At 32.1% G+C, this 9,907-nt stretch overlaps 1 protein-coding gene across 1 annotated transcript; it reads right to left on the reverse strand.

The window, feature by feature from the left end:
- Positions 1-6,349: 6,349 nt before the first annotated feature.
- LOC128184733 (uncharacterized) lies at positions 6,350-9,311 on the reverse strand. Its single transcript, XM_052854307.1, has 2 exons — positions 7,350-9,311; positions 6,350-6,609 (listed from the first exon to the last, which is right to left on the reverse strand). The coding sequence occupies exon 1, from the start codon at positions 9,208-9,210 to the stop codon at positions 7,951-7,953; it is 1,260 nt and encodes a 419-aa protein (XP_052710267.1). The 5' UTR covers positions 9,211-9,311; the 3' UTR covers positions 6,350-6,609; positions 7,350-7,950.
- Between the last annotated feature and the right edge of the window lie 596 nt (positions 9,312-9,907).

The following is a 9,907-nucleotide window of genomic DNA, read 5'->3' on the forward strand; positions in this document are numbered from 1 at the left end:
GTTAATTTTCTGATACTATTTGACTACCAGGATAAAATTTAAAATTTTAAAACCTTATTGCACATCTATAGGACAGCCCCTATCATATCGCAAGATGATATGTGTATATTCATTAAATCATTAGAGGAGTTCTGGGAACTAGTTTTTATTAGGAATGAAAAACGTCGATTTTCTGCTACTATTTGACTCCCTGGATGGAATATAAATTTTTAAAACCTTAATGAACATCTATAGGACAGCCCCTATCATATCGCAAGATGATGTGTGTATATTCATTAAATCATTAGAAGAGTTCTGGGAACTAGTTTTTATTTGGAATGAAAAACGTCGATTTTCTGCTACTATTTGACTCCCTGGATGGAATATAAATTTTTAAAACCTTAATGAACATCTATAGGACAGCCCCTATCATATCCCAAGAGATGACATAGATACTGGATAAACGTAAGAGGACTTCTGGAAACCAGATTTTCTTGGGCAAAAAACGTCATTTTTTGTTGCCAATTGACCCCGTGATAAAAAAAATATGAAACCTGATTACACAACAACATGACACCCAAATTATATTCTAGTAGATCATTTGAAACCAGACTTTTTGTTAAAAAAAAAAAAATAACCGTCATTGTTCAGCCACTAAATGATCCCTAGGACAAACTTGAAACTTCCGAAACCTTATTGCGCATCTATACATGTAGAACACCCCAAAACATATTCCGAGAGACGATTTGTCTACTGTTGAAAATGTAAGGAGTTCGAGGAAGCAGGTTGTTTGTGTAAAAAAAACATCATTGTTTACCTATTATTTGACCCCCAGGACTACCAGAGAATTTTTGAAACCGTTTTACAAAACAACATGACATCCCCAATCAAACTGAAGAGTTCAGTTTGCTGGTTTATAAAATGTAAGAGCAGTTTGAGAAAGTAAAACGTGACAGACGGACGGACCAGGGTAACGACAATACACTCGAATTTTCTCTAGAAGTGCGGGTATAAAAATCTTATTTGAGCAGACCTGCCCTCTATACTCCCAAATACAAAATATAAAGAAAAATGCCAATATTTCCATTTGTATGCAAAACTGCGGGAATGAGCCCGTTTAGATAACCCCATAGATAAACAGCTAATTATAATGGACAATGATGACTAATGTCAATATTTATATCCATTCTATGTAAGAATCAAAGATTTATAGGCGGATCTAGCAACGCATAATATACACATGATTTTATACATGACACACCTAATATATGTATAACCCCCAAAAAACACTAAACGAAGGTTGTTGGGGGTAGCCGTTCCATGGTAACCTAGGCTTAAGATGAAAAAATAGCGAAACTTACCTACTTTGAAGCCATATAGGGATTTGCCCACTCATATTAACTATCAAAGACATAAAACAACCTTTTTCTTGTTGTCAACTTTTATGTCAAAAAGGAAAATTAATGGACAAACTAATACTTTTAAAATGTTACCATGGAAACCATTACATTTTTTTGAAATCGTGTTTTTATGTGTTTTCAATGTCAAAAAGGAGAACTATTAAATTTTTACATCCCTATCAATGTCCATGCTATATACATAAGGTTGCATAGAATAACACACAGAAATTCTTCCTTTTTTAAAAGTCCATAGCAACGTCATTATTTTTAGAAAATGTCAGATTATTTTACATTGTTTAAAGGTTCAGTACATACTTGAAAATCCCTGAATATGGAATTTTGATTCTTACATAAAATTGATCTTTAAGTAGCCTAATAGCCATCGTCTGTATAATGTTTTATAAAGATTTGATTTTTATACGATACTATTCAAAACTTAGTTAAACTTGGGGTCAGATTTTGGACAAATTCAAATAAAGTCCTCTCTTAAGGTAAATAACAGAATCGAGTTCAGGTAAACTCAAATATTTATGCAATAATTAAGATGGATAACAAATACAGATGACTTGTGATGTTTATTTTACATACATACATACATACATACATACATACCATACATACCATACATACCTACATACCTACATACCTACATACATACATACATACCATACATACATACATACGATATATATGAAGATTTTAACAATGAAAGCGCATATGTTTTGCAGTTAGTGTTGCTTTTTTTCTTTTATCATATATATATATATATATATATATATATATATATATATATATATATATATATATATATATATATATATATATATCATTTTACTTATTAAACACAGGAGTTGCCCATGGTGATGGTTTTGACAGAGTTTAAACATGTTTCATACATTTTTAAAATATTCCTATACAGGAAGTATTCATACATTACATTTTCGATCATTAATTTTCATTTAATTTTCTTTTTCTCCGAAATTCAGATGTTTTTTTTCTTAAAATCTTCTTTTCTCCCGATGTCATCATGAATAATTTCTTAAAAGATACATTTTCCCTATGAAAACAACCACTGGCACCTATGTGACAACTCAGACGGTTTACACCTAAGTGACAAGATTCGGTTATATATATATATATATATATATATATATATATATATATATATATATATATATATATATATATATATATATATATATATATATATATATATAATTTTACTCATTAAACACTGGAGTTGCCCATGGTGATGGTTTTCACAGAGTTTGAACATGTTTCATACATTTTTAAAATATTCCTATACAGGAAGTATTCATACATTACATTTTCGATCATTTTAAGTGTTTGTTTAACTTTGCCCAAAGCAGTGCTATTCTGAATATCTTCGTAGAATTTGTTATAAACATAATATTAATGTTTAATATAATAAAGAATTATTCGGTTCATTTTAGCGTTTTAGTTGAGTCTTTGTTTGCTAATCTAGAAGCTTAACAATAGTGAAAGTCTGATATTTCATTATTTCACAGTGACTGAAACGCTGGTATAAATGCGTAGGGTCTGCTTTCAATTGTACCTTGGACATTGAATAAACTCTATTTTGAGGCTTAACAACAGAAAGACCAGAGTGGTATTCAACACTCTACAGACATTCTTTTACACTATATGATGGTTGCTTTGGTAGTCCCTCTGAAACACTTCAGATACAAATATGTGAAAAAGAATATACAGCAAATCAAGAATAAAAATCCTATTAAGGTTTGAAGAACACTATTTTTAAATACATTATCGTTTTTGCGAAAACCCTCTACCATATTTTCACACATTGTGTGAGTATCCTTGGAAAAGTCTGTGTTAACGGGTAAAAGATCAACTTTGTTCATCGATATCAAACCGATTGAGGACGTAGTTGAAAATTGCGTTGAATATACTTTTGTAGAACCTGTAAAATAAAAATCCGTTCCTATGTAATATGTACCAAATCAAAGGTGGATATACACAGTTTTTCACTCAAAATTTATTAATTTCATACACACAAAACATACTTGTTTGTAAAGTTTCTACTTTTGGAAAACATCCAAGAGAATAATGACATTTATCTTTCAAACAATCGCATGTTGATTGGCAGTCTTCTCCATAGAAAGGGTATTTACATTTCTCTTCGCAATCTTTACCAAAATATCCAATTGGACACTCTAAAAATATCATAGGAATTATATCATGAAACCCAATACATAATTAATTTTGTTTCGATAAATGTGCAATATACATGTAGATGTTATTTCCACATTTCCTAAAAAATGTAATTATGTTATTATTTATAATCGCCATTATTATCATTGTTATATCTTTTATATCCTTACTTTCACACATTGCGGTACTATCATTCCATGAAAAACCAATACAGCAGAAAGTTCCATTAAATCTGAAATCATATTGTTTCTTTCACTGAAATGTTATCTCAAAAAGTTTACATGTATCACATAATAGCTTACATGTACATGTGTACCACATAAAGTTTTTGAATATACATACCCTTTACAAAGAGGTCCCTCTAAAGAATAAGGTAAATAAAACAATACAAACACTGTAACAAACGTAAACGTCATTGGTCCTCAAAGAATACAATCAAGAATATCTGCTTTCCTAAATATTTATTCGGCGTAATAATTAATTTTAAGTACCGTTTCCTTCCGTCTTTTTTGGGGTGTTGCTAAAACGCGGAACGGAAAACGGAAAGGAACAGAAAACGGAAAAAATAATATGAAGTTTATCGGTTAAATTTGTATTATTTAGTCATTTTTTATAAATGATTATTATCACAAGCTTAAGGTTGCTTTATTACTTGATATCATACCTACGAATGACTGTCAACCATAAAATTATTGCATTCAATTTGCTTAATTAAGTACGAATTAGAAAACACAAAATGTACACACTTTATGATTAAATAAGCTATAATAACTTTTTCATTATTTTCCCTTTGTTACATAATATATATGTAAATTGCAATAATAATAGTGTAGGGCAATAGGTTGAAACGTTTGGTTGTCATTCATGACCTCGACCTCGAGTGGATTTTGTACCATAAGTAATACATTTTGTGAAAATGGATGATTTTCTTGGCTATAGATGTCATATAAAATATTCAAGGGGAGTAACTCCCTCTTAAATGTGTAGAATGACCACCACTAGAGTAAATTGGCTTAGAGAGTAGGTATTTCCTATCCTGATGACAATTAATAGGCTTAAGTTAATTACTGAGATAAGAATAAATACTTTAAAACAGTTTTTATCAATTAAATCATTAAATTTATGAATTTGCAGCCATTTTGCTGTCTGATTTTATGAAATAACATTAAGCCACCTGACTTATATCACCCCATTTTTTTAAAACAGTATATTTTTATTTCAAATGAACTTTACATGTAGACAAATGCAGTTATCAAAGTATATAATATGTCAAAAAACTCAAGTTTTTGCTCCTTCCTATCAAAAAATGGTATTTTGATGTATTTACAGAATTGAAAAAGCCACCCCCTCTTTCCAGTGGACTCCATTACCATTACATGTAGGATATGTAAATGTACATTTGACCATGAAATAACATCTGCTATGATAATAACTCTTGAAATGAACAAAAAACAACATATTTTTACCCTTTTATTGAATATATGCATCCAAAATGTAAAAAAACATGTAAAATTTGAACATTTTTCATGGAATTCTCATCCATCCCCAGGTACCTGGGTGTGTTTGAATTTCATTTTAATTAAACGCACACATCACACTTGTAGGTCTTACTAATTTAGCAAAGTTAAAAGGAGACTAGAAACCAGAATATATAAGATATATACTAAATATGATTATAGGCTTAGTTTTTCATGAAAACAAGAAATCACATGTAGGGCGACATGACTTTTTGTGAATAAAAATGCTACAAATCATCCATTTACCAAAAAAGATCAGTTTTAAATATCAGTGATGGTTGTTTTCAAATATGTGTAAGAAATGACTCAAGGAAACTGCCACAAGTTTCATAATATTAGGTTAAAGTGTTCAAACTAATGCTTCTTGTGAAAATCAAAAGATTAGGGGAGGGTATACATGTAAAGGGATTTCTAAGTGATGTGATGCTTTTATCATGATAATATCAAGCAGATGTATGTAGTATTGAATAAGGTTTCTTATTTAAGGAGGTTGAACAACAGTTGACCTCTAAAAGATTAGGTAAAGATGCTTTATTTCTGGAGAGCCCTGTGAATCTGTGTTAAATAGAGGAAAGTGGAAATGGTGGGTTCACTTGAATGGCCATATTTTTCTTAAACCTCAATGGAATTGGCAAAATGGGGTGTACTTTTTTTCAGAATAGCATAAACTTTTTAATTTTAAGACAACTGAAGATGACTTTTCAGAGAATGTTAGTGTATGTTAAAGACTGCATGGTATTTTCATATTTCTCTTTTAAGTGTAATTTTGAGTGGATTTTGTACCATTAGTAATACATTTTGTGAAAACGGATGATTTTCTTGGCTATAGATGTCATGGCATGATTTATTAGCTAAAATATTCAAGGGGAGTAACTCCCTCTTAAATGTGTAGAAAGACCACCACTAGAGTAAATTGGCTTAGAGAGTAGGTATTTCCTATCCTGATGACAATTAATAGGCTTAAGTTAATTACTGAGATAAGAATAAATACTTTAAAACAGTTTTTATCAATTAAATCATTAAATTTATGAATTTGCAGCCATTTTGCTGTCTGATTTTATGAAATAACATTTGTAACGTGCGCCGAACTAGAAATCTAAAATTAGCCCAAAACTTTCCCCAATTCTAAATATAGCAACACTTACAAAAGACACCAGTCAAAACGATTAACGTTTATACATTTAATAGATTACACATATATCAAAACACACAAACGATAAACAAATACAGAATCAAATAATCTTAACAAAGTTTCACAGATACTCAGCTGATTGAATGGCGACAGGACGTTGAGTTTTACGGGACGGTACGCGCACACGGACGAATCACAGTTCCCAGGAAGATCACAGTTAACAGACGGATCACAGTTCACAGAAAGTAAAAGACGGTCCCACAGTCACAGTTATATATCTAGATCCCGCACGGCATGGCCGAATTACCGAGGATTCCTCAATGTCTTTCCTCACCAATCCCTGGCGTCTCTCTAACCTCGCAGACGACACTACACATCCTGTCACGCGCTATGACGTCACACATAAACATAAACACAAAACACAAAATTATTATTTAAAAGAATTGCTACCCCTCTTGAATTTGTTTTATAACTATTAAAAAAAGCTTTAGATCCCCATTGTGATTGTATTAATATTTCCTCTTTTTCATTAAAATGTGTATCTTGTAAAAAATAAATATTGTAGTTTTTCATTCTAAGATTTTTGAACACCTCTTTTCTCTTATTGAAATCATTGAGCCCTTGGCAGTTTAAAGTTAATACTTTTAACTTATTTTCCTCAAGATCCTTGTTGTCCATTGGATTTAACTGTAATCATTGCCCCAGTGTGGAAGAAGAGAAGAAAGATATCAACTAATGAGAAGTAATAGGGAAAAAAATGTGCAGGCATGTCTTGGTGAAATTGGCGTCGAGATTAACCCCCCAAAAACCACTGTATTGATCATAGTAATCAATTTGAAATAAAAGTATCGTTATATAACAACTAGATTCAGTTCGGGTGTAGGTGATGCCATAGGCACGCTCATATGTCTAAAATAAAAAAGATATATTATTTAATTTGCTGTATGATCCCTTTTTAAAAGTGCTTCTTTCGTGTATAGCTTAACTCGGGATATTTACAACAGTAAATTGAATTTTCTTGGGTAAGATACAGGACAACGAGAAAATTTTGACATTAAAGAGAGTACGTTTAGCCCCCTACTGTGTTTTGTGGGGAAAAAAAGACAAGAAATAAGGAAACATTACTACCTTCTACAGAAACCATTTCCATGAATATCAATATTCGTAACCGGATATAAACACATGCTACGTAACATCAAAACTCAATGCTCCAGCGTAGTGGATAAATAAATTCCGGAATACTGTATAACTTATTCAAAATAAATAAAGTAAAAAAGATGAAATGGTTTACAAAAAGATCATTAATAACAAATTAGGAAAAAAAAAAAATAAAACAATATTATGATTGAAATATTCGTGCACCGTATATCAAAAAAAAAGCCGAACTTTTCGGGCACATAGTAGACACGAAGTACATATACTGATGAACCCAGGAATTGTAAATCTCAGTAGGTTCGGTAAAGACGAAAAAATTGGGGTGATATATAAAATAAATATATAAATAAATAAATTTATGAAAAACAAAAAACAAAGCTAATGAGAAAAAAGGAACACATATGAGGTACTTCACATTTCATATATAAAAAAAGGCTTAAGTTTCCGTGCACTTAGTAATTACCTACATCTTCATAAACAGATACAACATTATAGCGTTTTTAAGAAAAATTAACCGTTTAACTGGGAATGGTTTAACACAAAAACAGTGAGCATGTCACGTTCGGGTTTATATTCAGCCTTTGTTGAGCAAGTTTTTCACAGCACTGAGTCCAACATCGCATATGTGGGTGAAACGACGAGGTCCCAGTTTGTTTCCACTGTACCATCTCGATACGACAACTAGCGCGTTTTTTATTTCGTTATCGACCAGTGTTCGTAATAGTTGTCTACCTGCTCCATGCTCCCCATCATCGTTCGAACCTTCGTGGATCGCGCCGTCTTGTCCTTCGAATCGGTAGGCGTACACGTTATGGGTAGCACTCGGTACTCCTTCCAGTCTCATGACTTCGACCAATGATCGTCTGACCTGTTTGTACGATGTGGCGTCGGTGGCGTGACCGGTGAAGCGGTTCCCGTTATCTTCTACAGAGTTACCAGCACTGAACACGGTTTTTACCTCTTCCCCTGAAATAACTTCATCGGCGGTGGGTCTGGGTCCAAGTTTGTCCCTATATACCGAGTTACTCTTGGTGAATACTAATTTGTCTCCTTTTATTCTGGTGTCTATGTTGCGCTCTGCATACTTTTGCTGTATATTGTAAAGCTGTTTCCTTTTTTCGCGCATTTCTTCAGGAAGTTGCTGTGCAACGCGGACACTTGATTTGTTTTCCTTCAGAACTTTTATGTTTTTCATAACTGTATCTTTACTTTGTTTGTCGGCAAACTGGATAAGTATAGGTCTAGGGAATTTTCTGCGGGAATCAAAGCTTCCCATTCTGTGCAGTTTCTCGATGCGCAGATTATTTACCACCGTTTCGTCTATTCCCATATCTTGTATAAATACATTTTTCAAAATCAATGGTAATTTCTCAGGATTTGTCTTTTCGGGAGCCTTTTCTTCTACACCGTTAACTATAACATTGTTTTCCATCGATCGTGATTGCAGTTCTAGAATCTGAGAATTTTGGGTATTTACTTGGGATTCTAGTCGAACGACATAGTCTCTTAACATTGCCATCTCTCGTTCCATTTTTTTTTGTTTTTGGTCAACCTCTGTAATTGTGTATAAAGTGTCATTTGCTTGTTCTTGTACACACTCTAATCTGTCATTTATTCCATCTTTCGATCTTATTTCTTTCGTTATTTCATCTATGTGTCGTCCTTGGCTATCTAATCGTAACATAAAATTAGCTAAGGTATTTTGAATGTTAGCGATGCCATTCATAATGTCCCTGATCTGAAAATCGTGTACTTTCTCGTGTTCCCCTTTTGACTCACTGGAATTTTCACCTGTTTCCATTGTATCAAGAGGACGTTTCTTTGTCTCAGGCATTTAAAGCATTGGGCGCTTAACGTGTACACTAGTAAGTTACAAAGTTGTATGGATGAGTTATGTTCACTGTTGTTTACCGTTGTACTGACCAAGCGCACTGAACTCAGGATTCAGGATTTAGAATATCATCAATCAGATTTATGAAATAACGACAATTTGTCCACAAACCACTATCAAAGTGTACTTACATATGTTTAGCTAAGATTTTTCACACTAAGTCCATTATATTCTGTATTTTTGGTAGAATCTCTCTGCCAGAAAAAATCACTGCCCTACATGTTCACGCATGCGCCCACCTCTGGTAACTTAAACTTTTATGATAAATAAGATTTGAATAAATCATTAATTTTTGTCAGTAGAATGATTTCTCTTCTAAGGAATATACAGCAGATAAATTTTTGTACAGGGCGACAATAATTCAATTTTGCTCGGCATTTCCACAAAAGTATGGCTAACAGAAATTTATAAACGAAGATATTTTTGTCATTTTATTAGAAAATAACATTTTTGGTAGGAAAATTTCACCGTGAAAATTGCAGCTCATATTGCTTTAAATTAATATTGTGATAAATTCAATGCATTTATTGATATCTTTTTTATCATTTCCCATGTACATTTGCTAATATTTGTGTGTAATGTTTTTTTGCAATGTACACGTAAATCAATCATGATTCAAGATATTATAACTTATAATTGA

Source organism: Crassostrea angulata, chromosome 5 (genome assembly GCF_025612915.1).
Source record: "Crassostrea angulata isolate pt1a10 chromosome 5, ASM2561291v2, whole genome shotgun sequence".
NCBI classification, from domain to species: domain Eukaryota; kingdom Metazoa; phylum Mollusca; class Bivalvia; order Ostreida; family Ostreidae; genus Magallana; species Magallana angulata.